This window comes from Podarcis muralis, chromosome 2 (assembly GCF_964188315.1).
Source record: "Podarcis muralis chromosome 2, rPodMur119.hap1.1, whole genome shotgun sequence".
NCBI lineage: Eukaryota > Metazoa > Chordata > Lepidosauria > Squamata > Lacertidae > Podarcis > Podarcis muralis.
This window is the reverse complement of record NC_135656.1, coordinates 66,993,433-67,009,817: the sequence shown is the minus strand read 5'-3', so window position 1 is coordinate 67,009,817 and position 16,385 is coordinate 66,993,433. Positions and strand designations below refer to the sequence as shown.

The 16,385-nt window shown below is 44.1% G+C and overlaps 1 protein-coding gene across 1 annotated transcript; it reads left to right on the top strand.

Annotated features, from left to right (window-relative positions):
* On the top strand, positions 1-14,387 carry LOC114592748 (serine protease inhibitor Kazal-type 10-like). The gene is made up of 8 exons (XM_077923492.1): positions 1-184; positions 1,011-1,036; positions 1,645-1,763; positions 8,486-8,537; positions 9,248-9,383; positions 11,653-11,678; positions 12,773-12,903; positions 14,253-14,387. The coding sequence occupies exons 1-8, from the start codon at positions 127-129 to the stop codon at positions 14,296-14,298; spliced, it is 594 nt and encodes a 197-aa protein (XP_077779618.1). The 5' UTR covers positions 1-126; the 3' UTR covers positions 14,299-14,387.
* Positions 14,388-16,385: the final 1,998 nt, after the last annotated feature.

Here is a 16,385-nt window from a genome sequence, read left to right as displayed (position 1 = left end):
CTCACCAGGTGGGGCCTACTGTGCTGGGCATATAAATAAATGGAGAGTTTGATGGGTCAGAGCTTCCCCTGAGTTTCAGCACTGACAACCCATCCGCTTGACTTGAACCCAACTTATAGGAGCATTATGAAAACTGCAGGTGTCTTTGTGCTGCTGAGCCTGGCTGTATTCTGCTTCTTCTCAGGTAAGTGAGAAAAAAGGAGGACTCCAGTGTTTAAAAAACAGCCTCAGTCTCCATAAAAGACTGCTCCCAAGAGGGAGAGGTGCTATCCCAGAGTGTACCAGAATATTTTCCTTCTACCGCTTGTTGTAAAATGAATTGTGCTTCTGTTGACAACACCAGTTGGGATATTAAAAGATAAGACAATTCTTGCTTGAAAGCATCATCACCTGAGCATTTCACCTATATAAGACTGTAAGCTGTGTAAACTTCAGCTATCCAGATTCTGGTGTCCATATCTGACATAACTGCTGTTCCTCATTGTTTTCTTTTACAATACCCAATGAGTTGATCAGACAGATTGACATCCACGCACTCTTGGGAATACAAGTATGATTTATGCAGATCTGTACAACTTGGCACACACCAAGCCAAGTACGGTTTAGTGGTCACGTACGACAACATGATCAAACAGTTTTACTGATTGTACTTTTATATGGCTGTTTTAAATGGATTGTTGTTGTTTTAATGTTTATACCACCCTGGGCTCCTTTGGAAGTAAGGAGAGGATAAAATCTTAATAAAGCAAATAAATACATTTTTGTATAATATTATGTGTACCTAATAATGACAGTCTTTCTAACTTGAGGGAAACTTTGAGCAGCAATTGCAGTATTCTTTTCTTGCTCCTCTTGCAATTTTGTATGGTGTACACTGCCCTGTCATATTTTCATGAAAGTGAAGTTTATAAAGTGCAGTTTATAAATACATACAATATTCTGATTCTATTACTCCTTCGGTATTAGTTCTATAATATGTTAGTAAGCCTTGCTGTTCCTTTCTGTTACAGATGTTACCAGTCAACGTGAGGGAGAGGTCAGTGCAGCTGTTTTTATTTCCTCCTGGGATGTTGCTTGTATATGGCCCCATTTCACATCTAGACTTACTATTAGGTTGCTGTGAAGAGAAGAGGTCCTATCTTGACCCTGAAAGGGATTGTTCGCCAGTCCCATGGTCCTACACACCTGTCCTCTCCCTTTGTGTTAGCATCTGGGGAAGGGGCAAATAGAACATAGCTCTGCCAAGTTTTCTGATCAAGGCAAGCAATTTTAAGGGGCATGCACAACATTGGTTAGGCTATCCTGATTCAAAATTGGCTGTTATAAAACTGTTTAAGCTGGTATGTGGAATGGCCCGTGTTTCTGTCATGAGTACAAAATGGCAGGACTAATAGGACCATGGGCACAGATTCCTAGGGATCAAGGCAGTTTCAGGGGGGGGCGACTATTTTTTTTTTTTTAGGAAGCTGGCCCCCTCAGTGTTCAGATGGGAGTTGGCTCTGCCCCTAGCTCCATGCAACATTACATACGCGGCATCAGGACATCATGCGACATCCTGTCAGGCCCCCTCAGTCATCTTGAGAATCTGGCGCCTCTGAACTATAAAGAAAACTATCACTTAATGGCTGTTTCTTGTCCCTTTAGGCTATTGACTGCAGTGAGTTTGATAACAATGAACCATACTGCACCAGGGAATCTAACCCTCACTGCGGCACAGATGGCCAGACCTACGGAAACAAGTGTGCTTTTTGCAAGGCAGTTGAGTAAGTATATTGAAGAGAGCTCTATACGCACAGCGGATGAAAGTATAACTGTTATGTTGCTTTCATGGTCAGCTCCAGGCTTGGGGACTGAAAAAATGTCCACTGACTGATGTATGTTCTCTGTTGTAAGTTGGCTACCCCTATGCTACAGTTAGTGAAACTTATTTTCAAGATTTGCATGTCCTCTCCTTTTATGGAAGTTATGTTTCCACCAACTTTCTGCCCAGAGACCCCCAATGAATCCAGCCTTGCTAGGAATTAGTTTCTTGTTGAAGTCAGGAAGAAATTTGCCTCTATACGGTGTTGGAATAGGGTTTGCACATTTAAGCATTCAACAAGTGAATGTACCTGTGATCTTCTGAGACTATATTAGAGCCAAATCAGAGAGATTCCCACTGGTATTAAAAAACAACAACCAACCAACCTGGCTTTACAAGAGATTGCTGTTCTATGAGTTAAGACTTTACGAGGATGTATAACTATGCAAACAAGGTAGGGGAGTTTTCCCAGCATGATGCATCAGCTACAAGAGGATTAAAAGAGGGAGTTGTTTGGCTCCTTCCAAGCTGTTGGTGACAACTCTCCCTATCGTAGCAGGACTGAGAGACAGTCAGTGTATGATGTGATACAGCTTTCTGGCCCTTGAATGCACAGTTAAGATGAGGTGAAATGGGAGTCAAGAAGGCTTTCCAGTCATGATAAGGTGAGGCTCGGTGCCTTGCGGAGTTCTTTGCCCCTCACCAGAATTGGCAGACAAAATAATGCCCATTTCTACTATTGGTATCATTTTTGCACGAGTCAGAGTTTAGCTTTGGCACACAAAATGTGTTGCTGTGATGTAGAGAAAAAATAGATATGTGAAAGATGCATCTTTCAGATTGTGCACTGTTTGACTGGCATCCCTAAAAATGTCGCTGCCCTTAACAGTTGCTTGAGTTGCCTGTGGTATTGGGCCTGCACTGGTCCTTATTGACAGTCAAGGGGGTCTCCTGCTGTTAAATGGACTGGTCTGTTTTTACTTACTGCTATTCCTCTCAATAAACATATAGCAATTAAATCAGGACATCCCATTTTTGGGTGCCCTGCTCTCAGTAGGGCGCCCAAAAACGCACATTATTGTGATGTCACATGGACCATGCAGGAATGCAGCCGGGAAGATGCCCGTCCCAGTTTTTGGCCTCAACATGTTGGAGGGTATGACATAGGTACAAAATAAGACTATTTCAGCATCTCACAATCAGGATCCCTACAAATCAAACATGAGAAGTGAAGGAAAATTAAGTCAGGAATTTTCTCTTCCTTAAAAGTTCTGAACTTGGCCTTCCATAAGTAGACTGGTATGTCTACTTATCAGTTCCTGCCATGTATAATCCTGTTTCTTCACAGACTAATGGCTTTAATTTACATATGTAAATCCTATTTTTCTAGGAAAAGTAATGGGAGTCTCGGTCTCCTGCACATGGGAAGATGCTCTTGAAGGTTTCACTGTTGCAGCTGAACACTAAGATGTCATATTCTACGCTGTACTGGTGAACGCTTAGAGAAGCTCTATGTAGGGGTGTGAGCTGTCATTGCTGCTGTCCTCCCCTCCCCGCTTTGGGCTCCTGGTGATGCTACTGTCTCCAGCACACATCTTCAATAAAGCAAAACTCAGCAGAATGTTTTGGCTCTTCTTTGTACAATGAGAAGCCTCAGAATGATGCAAAGGATACGTTCCACTTAATATTCACTAGGGGGCTCCATTGACTGGTGAGTCCACATTCTTCCCTGTTTCCAATCTCTCTCGCTCTCATAAAATGTCTGTTGGAAAGGAGCAAACACTCTCCGTGCAAAAAGTTTCAGAGAGTATTATGTTGGGTGCAAGATAAAACTATGAATACTTTCTGTTATTTGGAAATTCAGGAGCATGGGGTTAATTGGGAGTGGGGCATGTTGTTCAGGAGACCATGGCTCGACACAGGTCTGCACATAATTCAGCGTCTGTGTTGCCTCTTTTTTCCTTTTCCTAATACACAGCCAGAATGATGATAGTGGCAGCAACATAGTTAAGACCCAAAAGAAAATGAGAGAGAGAGCGAGAGAGAGAGAGCGAGAGAGAGAGAGAGAGAGAGAGAGAGAGAGAGAGAGAGAGTTGTTGGAGCCAGGGGCCATCTTAATATCAGAGCTTGCTTTTTGAGCAGATCTGAAGATCCAAATCTGCCAGTCTAAACTAGTTTGAAGCTCCTTTTCCACTTCTTCTTCTTCTTGTTTAGTCGTGTCCGACTCTTCGTGACCCCATGGACCAGAGCACACCAGACACTCCTGTCTTCCACTGCCTCCCGCAGTTTGGTCAAACTCATGTTCGTAGCTTCGAGTTTTCACTATATATTACACACACACACACACACACACACACACACACACACTGTTCCGGATTCAAAGTGTGCTCACAGCCAAAACAAAACTATTTCTAAATAGCTTTTCTCTAGCACAAAAGTTCCTTTTCAGGTTTTCAACATCAACTGAAAATTCCAAAGTCCTCAATTTTGCAATCTCGCCCTGTAGGTGTGTTTCATATCCGTGGCATTAAACCCTCTTTGGTGACCCATTGAGCAAAGAAACTGCCCTATTAATCCTGCAGGCAAGATGACCCAGCACCATCGAACACAATCCTGATATTCAGATCTGAAAAGCAGATCAACAAGTCTTTCTCAGCAAATGTCAGAGACAGATTTATTATCTATTCGTTTAAAAGATTCACACACACCCTTTCCACAGCTGCTCAAGATGAAATTATATGAAATTATATGAGCTTCCAGCACATATAAAAAGACAATAAAACCCCTTGTAAGCATATATACAGCACCAGATTTTGCATTAATATATATCCCATGTCATGCATAGCTCATCTATGCTGATAATACCAAGGTTGCAGGTTTGATCCCCATATGAGACAGCTTCACATTCCTGCATTGCAGGGGGCTGGACTAGATGGTCCTCAGGGTCCCTTCCAACTCTCCAGTTCTATGATTCTATGCATATGATTGTACATATGCATGTTTCTCAGATAGCCCTATTTTATTTTTATTTTTTAAAACTGACTTTGGGCTAGATTGGATAGCTCCCATTGAGTCCAGCCCACTCCATGGAAAGAGAGAAAGCTGACTCCAGCTCCCCACTTCTCTTGCGTATCTGCCCTACTCTAGATGTCTCCCGATGCCCATGTGGGGTTGAAATACACCTTGTGCATGTAAAATCCAAAGGGCATAGGCAAAATAAAGTTGGTCTCCATAAAACAAATCCCAGTAACTGGCCATTGGATATTTGGCATGTTTGCTCTCAATTTTATATACACCCACACACACCCAAAGATGTGTAAGGACAATTGTAGACAAGTTGGGTGGGCAAGGAGAGCAAGCACTTTCTTGCACACTTCCAAGCCTATTGGGCTAGACCAGGGGACAAACCTCACCCAGTCCTGCTCATAACTTGAAGGCAAAGAGAATACAAGTAAAACCATTTAAACAATGCTTTCAATCGGAAGACTGGAGGTTGTGTTGTTTTAGTTGCCAGACGCACTGAAAACAATGCATAGTTTGGGCAACACGGGCAATAAATGTATGCAAAGCACTTGTTAAAGGAGAATTTTCGCCACAGGGTTCTCTGCAGTTCAGGTCCCACTGATATTAATTACATCAAGGGGGGGAAGAAAAGAAGCAGAAGCAGCTGGCTTGAAGTTCAAAAATCTTTTTGTGACTTTCCACTGCATCACTCTGCCAGAGAGGTGCCTTATTTATCATTTTCATCTCCCAGCTTCAGGCAACACTGGTTATATTATTGTAATTACAAGGGCATTTAGAAGATATCCTGGTGCCATTGATCTGAAGCCATGCACTCTGCCTCCATTCCCTTCTAATAAAGAAAGGAGCAGAAAAGACTTCAGACAGCAGTAACATTTTTAGGAATGTTAGTAATATTTCCCCCCCCCCCTAAAATGGGGACCACACAATGTGCAGCTGAATGTATGGTTGCATCCCAAATCTGAACACTTTTTTTAACGGTATGTATTCAAACATGCAAAATGTCAATGCTTGGTTCACCGTAATTTCTGCTTTAAACCAACTACCTGCTAGATGAGGAGGACGTTCTTGTTGTTACATTTCATTCTTCCTGGGGCAAAATATGCTTGGGATGGAAGTAGGTAGGATTATTATGTGGCTATCATGGGAAAGAAATTAATAATAATGTTATAATAATTTATTATTTATACCCTACCCCACTGGCAGAGGAAGAAGGGCGTGGGGGGAGTGCACCACCCCTGGCAGCGCGATCCCAGTAGGGTTCCATTGCAGCTGCCCCCCCCACGCGCGCGCTGGGCGCCTTGCCCTCAGAACGCACACCACGCCCCCAGGATGTGCACCACACTCCTGCGGGTGACACCCCCCCCAGGACGCGCGCCAGCCCCACCCCCACCTGCTCTTCGCTCCCAGTGCCAGAGCATTATGCTACGCCACTGCCCCACCCATCTGGCTGGGTTCCCCCAGCCACTCTGGGCAGCTCCCAACAGAATATTAATAATATTTTTTTTAAGCGATAAAACATCAAACATTAAAAACTTCCCTAAACAGAGCTGCCTTCAGATGTCTTCTAAAAGTCAGATAGTTGTTTATTTCCTTGACATCTGACGGGAGGGCGTTCTACAGGGCGGGCACCACTACCAAGAAGGCCCTCTGCCTGGTCCACTGTAACCTCACTTCTTGCAATGGGGGTACCGCCAGAAGGCCCTTGGAGCTGGACCACAGTGTCTGGGCTGAACGATGGGGATGGAGACACTCCTTCAGCAAAGAGTCAGGCACAGGACTCAAACACACCCAAATGTCACTGAAGGGAAGAGCTATAGCTCAGTTGCAGAGCATCTGCTTTGCATCAGAATGTCCCAGCTTCAACCCCAGCATCTCCAGGGAGGGTTGGGAGAGACCCCCCTCTGAACCCCCCTGGAAAGCTGCTGCTAGATGAATCAATGGTCTGATAAGGAAACTTCCTGTGCTAAATATGCTTAACTGGGATGATGCCCCATTGAACAGAATGAGAGTGAATTTTGAGTTAGCATGTATTGTAAATATTCAAAGGGGGGGGGAACCATATGGTACTGCCCATGTAGGTATGAAATCTCATGTTTTGGAGCACTTACACAAAAAAGACTTTTGCTTGGTGCTTTTTCTCCTGCATTCCAAGCCCACAGGCAAGGGAGCATTTGTGATGAAGCACTCGGTTTTTTAATTCCCCTCCTGCACTCTCAGCTGATTAGAGAAAGCTGTGCCTCCTTCTTTTCACGAACCACATGCTTTCTTGTTACTGCTAGTTTGCACACATGTTCAAAACACTACATATTTCTTAAGAAGTATGGAACCTGTTTTCTAGCAAGGTACACCATGCATGTTCTTTACCTAAACAGATTAGAAAATGTATGGGGAACTTTTGATCCACTAGATCAGAAGTTTTCAACCTTTTCGAGTCCACGGCTCCCATGACCAACTACCTTCTTTCTGCAGCACCCCTGTGGGGCTCAGGAGCCCAGTTATGTCACCCCTTGCCTGCTGAGCTGGCAGCCTCTTACCCTGTTTCAAATACCCTCCCTTGTGGAGTGTGCCCTCAGCCTCCTCTCCTCTCTTATTGGGAGTCCTCTGGCCAGCCACTGCTGCCGCTCCTGGTCTCTGAGCTTCCCCCCCCCCCAAAGAGATGGTCTTCCTCACACTGCCCAACAGGGGGCCTGGGAAGAGGACCCCCCCCCCAGCCTTAGTGGCCCAATGGAGACTGGCAGAGATGAACGTGAGGCCAGCAACTTACCTTGGGAGGCAGCAGTGGCAGCAGCGGGCACCACCAGGCCTGCATGGGGAAAGGCTCCCCTTTGGTCTGGTGGACTGGCTGGCTGGCTTGCTTACTCCAAGGCCGCCTCAGCTCCTGACAACCAGCATCCCACTGCCTCAGGGGCACCATTTGCCTGAGGAGCTTGTAGCCAGGGATGCTTCAATGAACAGCTGTGCAAGCCTTTGGGAAGCAGAGACACAAGAGGGCATCAGAGGAGGAAGGGAAGGAAGGAAAGAGGGATGGATGCCAGTGTTGCCCATGGCACCCCTGACCATCATTCAAGGCACCCCAAGGTGCCACGGCTCACTGGTTGAAAACCACTGCACTAGATTATGATGATGATATGTTTATTTATGCTTCACCTTTCCTCTGACGGGACAGAGGAAAACAAGTATAGCTAAAAACATAGACTATAAATTCATTACAAAACAATTAAACATTAATACAATTAAAACTATCTACAATACATTTAAAATATGCAAGTAATTACAATCAGTGCTTTTTTTTCTAGAAAAATAGGTGCTGGTTACTCACCATAAAGTTGTTATAGTAAGTGCCACACTTTTTAACAACAAAAAAGAGGTGTCGGTACTGCATACCATTGAGTACCTCCTGGGAAAAAGGACTGAATTCACCTAATGTTTTGCCGTGGCCCTTCCATCCAGCCACTTCATGATGTTACTGTGTCCTGACGTCCACACGTACCTTCTCCATGGGGGCAACAAGTCAGATGGTTTGTTTGCCCTGTGGGAACAGTACTCCCACAAGCAGGACAAAAGAAAGTGGCAGGCCTTCCCACCCCAACTTGGAAGGACAGGCATGTGCTTCACTCTCAGGCTAGGTGAGGTGAGAGTTCATGTTTTTTCCCCACTTAGCAGATTGGTTATCCATCTCCATATATGGCGGAAGCCCTCAAAAACACCTATGGTGAGCTCATTGCATCTGACAGGTGATTGCAAAAGAATGACGTGCAAGCGAATGTGGAGCAAACCAACACACTTTCTTTGCAGCATTTCTATGAAAAGCAGAGCCACTGTATTGGTGCAGTGGGGTGTGTGTGTGTGTGTGTGTGTGTGTGTGTGTGTAACGCAAAGTCAAGTGTCAGCATTGGGCCACTGTTCCAAGAGTAGACACAGCACCAGCCTTTAGAACTAATGCTCAGCTTGCTCTGCAACAGGCTTCCTAGGCAGGTTATTAGGTCGTTACTTTTCATTTATGGACATAGCACCGGGGAGGTATCTCTGACGCATGAAGCTGAGAGGAATGCATCTGTATAGCTTTCAGTCTTAATCAGTGTGTGTGTTTATGGTTCCTGCAGTCAAATGCTGTTTTGACAGGCCACAGCCTACGTGGCTGTAACTACTGTCAAGCAGTTGTTTCTTTCTGGTCTCCCTGCTGCGCAACATGGGAAGTGGCCAAGTTATCTCAGTTATGAGTTTCAGATGTTTACAAAGCAGCACATAATTGCCCCACTTGTTCCTACAAATTGGTCTGCAGCCAAACCTCTTTAGAAATATCTAAAAAGGCCGGGACCTTTGGAGTTCTACTATTTACTACAAATCATTAAGGCAGGGGGAGAAGATGTCATCATTGCAAGTGTGCATGGATTGAGACTTCTTGGATATATATAAATACAGGGATTCCATCGCTGGGGAGCATTGGGAGACTGGACACCACTAAAAGCATCAGCACCAAATCACACTGTCTGCATGATGAAGGCTGCAGCTGTGCTGTTCCTCCTCCTAGGACTCTATTGCTGCTTCTTTGCTTCAGGTGAGTATAATTTTTTTTTTTTTACTTCATGCTCAATGAAGATGTTGACCCAGTGTGCAGCAGCTATGAAAAGGGTAGTTGCTATATTATTTTCTGTATAATTATTAAGATTTCTTACCCACTTTTTGCCATAAGATCCCAGGGTAGGTTATAACAGTCTTTAAAAATACATTCTTAAAATCAGTTAAAACAATTTAAAATCAGAAGAGTAGAGTGGGTTACATATATATTTTCGCATGCATGCATGTATGTACGTACACACACACTGGATTAAATGTGCCTTTTGCCTGTTCTGGGAGGATCAGGGAGTAAATAGAGTTAAGCAGTCCAATGGGAATGCCTTTGCTCAGTGCCAGAGCACATGCATTGCATGCGAAAGGTTTCAGGTTTAATCCTAAAACCCTGGGGAGACACTGCCTGTCAGTGCAGACAATACTAAACTAGATAGATCAGTGGTCTCTTTCAGTTTAAGGTAGCTTCCTATGTCCTGAAGGACAACACAACTCACACTCACCTTGACTGTGATACACCCAGCTCTCTGAATGTCACCTGTCTTGAAAAGAATGATTCATGTCATTAATGGATATATTTTAAAATGCAGATTAATGGCAGATTAAATTGATGGATTATACCAAAATGGCAAAAATAACCAGAAGAATCAGAAATCAGGAAAACCAAAATTTAAAAAAAGAATGAAGTAAATTTATAATTTATCTTAAAAACCATTGTAAACAGTTAAAACTGTTAGCAGGATTGGAATAACACTTGTAGTTTAATGGTGAATTTTGGATATAATGGAGATGTAAAAGATCTGGATTATTATAAAAGATGCAGGAGGAATTTATATTAACAATAGGACCCACAAAGGGGAGGAGGGAAGTTCAGGAAATTCTATGGAATCTTGTCTTTATGTTGTATGTTGGATATGTGATTGTAAAACTGTAATTTGAAAAACCAAATAAATAAATTAAAAAGAAAATGCAGCCCGAAAGGTAACATTTATTTTTAGGTCTCAGGGCCAAAGGAGATAGCCTAGGGCTTCCTTTTTGCACAATAGGCCCATTGGGATGCGGGTGGCGCTGTGGTCTAAATCACAGAGCCTTGGGCTTGCCGACTGGAAGGTTGGTGGTTTGAATCCCGAGGGGTGAGCTCCCGTTCTCTGTCCCAGCTCCTACCAACTTAACAGTTCGAAAGCACCTCAAAGTGCAAGTAGATAAATAGGTACCTCTCTGGCGGGAAGGTAAACGGCGTTTCCGTGCGCTGCTCTGGTTCGCCAGAAGCGGGTAGTCATGCTGGCCACATGACCCGGAAGCTGTACGCTGGCTCCCTCGGCCAATAAAGCGAGATGAGCACCGCAACCCCAGAGTCGTTCACGACTGGACCTAATGGTCAGGGGTCCTTTACCTTTAATGCACATAAGCAATGTGAGCGTGCTAAACTTTTCTCATTACAAGAGATGTGCATTTGCTTCTTATACCAGTAGCCCCTTGAAAGGCCCGTGAGGGATGTCAGTATTCTCATCTCCATTTTGCAGATAAGGAACTGAGTATGACTGGTAGTGGCTACCCTGAGACCACCCAGTGAAGACATAACAAAAGTAAAATTTGAAACCTGAAATCCGCAGGTCATCATCCTAGCATCAACAAACCAAATGAACATAAAAGAGTGGTGACCAGTGGCAAAGGGCTGCCTGGACCACTGTGCAGTTGCCACCTGGGAGGGATCCTAGTTGTTTTAATTGGTGCAGCTAGGTGGCTATGGCCAAGAGAGTGTGATCACAGGAGTCTTTACAGAGCAGCAGAGGTATCAGCAAAGTTACACCATCTCCCTACACTGGCCTTCAAAGACCTCTACATAGGCACCTCCACACACAGTGGCCTTTTTGTGCTCTCCATCCCTCCCAGGCTTGCCACTGGCCAGGGTGACGTAAGGACCACGCACACAAACAATCACATAAGGCTGGTGTTGTGCAAATTTTGTGAACACTGACTTTTAGCACAGTGCTCTGAGTGGTTTGCCAAAGGTGTGCCAAAGGTGAATGCGTGGGTAGTTCCGCTCATTCATATTATTATCATAAGTTCCAGCATTTCATGTATCTTGATGAATTTGCATGTGTATTCCCAAGGGCAATGAGGATCAGGTTGTTTTATTTTTGCTTTCACACACTGTAAAAGAAAATATAAAATTAAGAAGCTTTTACACAATAAGCTTTAATTCGCTTTTTTAAAAATGGTTTTCATCTCTGTTGTTTCTTTGCTTTCTCTTGCAGATGCTCATCATTCCTATGAGCCACAGGTGAGTCCATCTGTTGATTGCTTCTTGTGGATATCTAGATAGCAATAACATTTTTGAGCAAGATCCCTTGTGTGGAAACTAAATAAAAAGCCCGTCATTACACCACCATGAGAAATGGAGATCCTGAAACAAATCTTACCATATTCTCTTAGTACAAGTCTCATAATGCATGTTCCAGACATGTGATGATCCCTTGCCTGAATTCACATCCATTGGACCTCAGTGAACAGACAGGAGGAGTGGGGGCAGCTTTAAGTATTCTGGCCTCAAGTCCTGCACCTCAAGTCACATTTCTTTGTGAATCCACAAAATATGCTTGTATGATTACGTATCCATCCAGACACTGGTCACAGGAGACATACTGTCTCTCAAAACATAATGAAATTCTTTCTGCTGAGAGCATAGTTCTGGGAGTCTGAAAAGTCAAAGTTCTGTTCATTAGGAAATAAATGATATCAAAGATGAAACTTCCAATACCATAATGCTGTACTCCTTAGAGTACTCCTCAGAATAGATCCATTGAAATGAATAAACATGACTAGCTTAGGTCCATTTATTTTAATGGCTCTACTGTACTTTGAGTTGAACTTCATTGGAGGCAACACATGACTATAACTTGGAATTCTGTGTTTACATGCTTGGCAAAAAAATTAAATAAATAAATAAATAAAAAGGAGGCAGTCATCCTGGGGGTATGGTGGGGGGACTTTGACAACCACCAATGCACCCAATGTGTTTTGATTATATATGATTTTGGCTTTATGTGCTATCCATGGAACACGTTGCTGGTCTACTGTATAGTTCTGCCACTTCCACTCCTTAAACTGAATACTGAAATAGGTGCAGAAGAGGGCAGCCAAAATGATCAAGGGTCTGATTTGACAAAACAGGACATTCTGGGGTTATGTGCTGTCTTTGCTCACAAACCTACTTGAGCTGATTCCATTTTCTGTAACCAGGAAAAGCACATATGCTTTGGAGTTTGCATAATTTCCCCAAGGCTAAAAAGGCGAAGAGAGCAATTCAGTCAGGATTTAAATTCAGCAGTGCCAAAGTGGTCATGGTTTTAAGAAGAGAAACTTTCCCTTTTCCAGGTTGACTGCAGTGCTTATATGAAGCTTTCCGACAGGACCAAACCTAAAGGATGCACCCTGGAGTACTTCCCAGTATGTGGTTCCAATGGCCAAACGTACACCAACAAATGTCTCTTTTGCAGAGCAGCCATGTAAGTTAGAAAATATCACTCCTGAATAAGTGAAGCAGAGATAAGCTACTTTTGTGAAGGGGGCACATGACTCCTATAATGTGATAGACTCATTCAGACATTAATGCTAGCGTTGTTGTATTTACAGCTGTACATAATAGTGCTCTCTCATGCCCATATAAGTAAATGCACAGAGTACAATAACACATTTCAAGGCAGTCATCCTCTGAGCCAATGCCAGCAAGCCTTTCCTCATATCCTCAAGGTTAGTGGGTGGTGTCAACACAAGGGATGAGAAATGATTTCAATTTTGCTTGCATTTTAATGAGAAATTACCTAATTTATACTTCTTAAACCAATATGTAAACTGAAACAACAATCCTTTGAAATTCATGCTTCTCTGAATTTTGCAACGTCATTAGAAGCATAGGCAGCTGCCAGATGCAGAATCGGTCCATTGGTCCACCTAGCTCAGTATAGTCTACACACCAACTGGCATCAGCTGTCCAGGATTTCAGGCAAAGGTCTCTCCCAGGCCAGCCCTACCTGCAAATGCCAGGGATTGGAACTAAAATCTTCTGTATGCAAAACAGGTTCCCTACCACCGAGCTGCACCCATTCTGCTAGCAGGCAATGCATATATTAGGGTGAAGTGTGCATTAAAATGTATACATTTATGAAAGTAACATACAGAAATGCATTCTGTTCAGGGAAATTGCTTGTAAAAAAGGAATGCACGTTATTCAAAACTGCATGCTAAATGCACACATTAGCGGAGATTCACATTAATATGCTGGCAGAAATGTGGAAAACTGAAATTAAGATGGGGAAAACAAGAAGCTGAGAGAAACCAAAATGGACATGTTTGTCCATCCCTAAAACCACAGAAATTTCATTTCTGGAACATGGGGGATCATCAAAGGCACTGAATCAAGGTTTTTCTCTAAGGCTATCCACTTAGGGCACTAGAGCTAGTGCAGCTGAACTCCAAATCAAGGTTCCTGGTTTGAAGGTTGTCTCTACTGTGAACTCACTAGGTGGCAATAAGCAAGCCACTCTCTGTCAGCTTCTATTCCACCCCATCTGCAGCATTTGGCCTAATAATGCTGACCTATCTGACCGCAAGGCTGGGGAACCTGTGCCCCTCCAGATCTTTTTGGACTCCCATCTGACCCAGTCAGTATGGCCAAAGGTCAGGGGTGATGTGAGCTGTAGTCCAGCAACATCTGGAGGGCCACAGGCTTCACATCTGTGTCCGATCAGATTGTTGTATGGATTGCAACCAAGTGCATATGTCAGACACTTAAAAACACTGTGCAAATGTTAAGTATTATTATTAGTTTTGTTTTATTTTCTTGTTTTCACCCTAGAGCAAGTCAAGGGAAGATCCATTTTAAGCATTATGGGAAATGCTGAGTCATTGCCGCACACGGTCTATGGAGGCGTGTTCCGTTCATCTCTGGCAGCTCTGCCTTGCTCTTTTCAACTCATCCTGCCACATCCTAATCCACTCAAGCTTTTGTTCTTTTCAAGTTTCTCCTGATCTGTTGATTTAAAATAAAGACCTCCCAGTCTTATGTGGAATGATTAATTTTTAAGAAACATTTGCAGTAGCACACTAAACCAGGACCTATGCTCAGTGTTAAGTGCTTTCACTGCTACTTGACACGCCCAGAATCTCCAGGGTCATATGGAGAGGTTCTACACCAGCAGCAGAGGCCTCCAGGAAATCTAGCACAGACATGGATACTCTTCTCATAAACTGGGGGAGATCTATGTGACAAGCTATGCTGAAGGTTGCATCTGTGGTGTAATGATCTCTGGCAGGCAACCAAGCCCCGATAAGAAGTAATAACTCTCCGGCAGTTTTATGTAAGTTTATTTACAAAAAAATACACATCCACAGCACGGCTTCTCGCCTGCTCGTATTTACAATAGTTGGTCAGTCTGAAATTTTGCCCCTCCCATAGCAGGAAGGACGCCAAACTCCCGCCTTCCCCCTCTTGCCCTTCCATTACCGTCTGATCTTATCCAGACTCCTAGCACAAGGACTGAGAGGCTGGCCTCCTCACTGCTACTCGACCCAGACTCAGACCTCTGCTTATCTGCTGCGCTCTGGCTACATTCAAACTCTTCTTCATCTCGAGAGCTAACAGAGTTTTCCCCAGGAAAGGGAGTCAAACTGCCCTTTCTCAACTGACAGCCAACTCTGATCTGCAGAGGCTGCCCCTCGTTCATTTAGTTCAATTTCTGAGTCTAAATCTCCTGCGCTCTGGGGGGGGGGGGGAGCGGACATTCCTGACATCTGGGAAGAATTCGCACATATACGTGCTTCTTGCCAAAGGGAAGGCTGACAGCTTATGCTCACAAAGTAGGAGCCATATAATAAAGGATCAGGGGCGTAGGAAGTGAGGGGCAGAGGGGGTGGTCAGACCTGGGTGCCACTTTGGGGGGGTGACAAGATGGCCCCTACCTCCCCCCAACTGTAGAGCAGCCCAGGGCGCATGCAGTCCATATGGGCGCTGCTCTCACGGCGTCCGTACGAGCTGCCACACGAGTGGCATCCCGTATAGACTGCACATGTGCAGCATCCCGTATGGACTGCGCATGCGCACTCCGTACGAGATGCTGCACATGTGCACTCCATATGGGCTGCCCCACCCCCATGGTTCCTCCGCCACTGTATATGATTTATAGTCGTGTAAGAACAAATTCAGATCAAGCACCACTAATTAAACATGTGGCACTCCAGTGTCAATCCACAAAATCCACGGCCACTCGCCCCATTTTTTGACATTGGAATTGTTCTCTGTTGCCTGACAGGGCAATATTTAATTGAATAGGGTTAAAAGAAAAGATGGTTTCAGCTGAACATTAGGAGAAACAACTTAGCTCTAGTAGCAGCTAGTTCCCTACATGAGCAGTGTTGGTTTCTCCTTAAGCGAAGGTCTTGAAGCAGAGGCTGAGACAGCCACCTCTAAGTTTCTTGCCTCAAGCAAGGGGCTGGAGTAGAGGGCCTACAATATCCATTTCAAGTCTGTGCCTTACCTAGGCTATTACTGTGTCATTCGGATCAGTACACACACACACACACACACACACACACACACACACACACACACACACCTCTAGTTCTAGTTTGTGCTGAATTTCCAAGAAATTACAAAATATGGATGTTTTTGTAGGGAGGGAAGAAATGTAATAAATATTAAAACTCATCCTTTTCCATCTCTGTCCAATGAAATCCAGTTTTGCAGAAGGGGGAGTTTCACACCAAGTTGGGCAACACTTAGATCTGGGCTTTGCTGCATCGCCACAGAAGGAAATTGTATCATTGAGGGACAGCGGTGGAAAAAAACCCTTCATGCTTCTAATCGCTCTTCAATATAATATTCAACATGGATGGTAATTTTTTTTAAATGTGGGGGGGTTGGTACTCTCAGAAATAGGACCTAGGGAAGGATACGGTCTGTGAGATTTGTGGAGTCCATGTATTTCCAGGC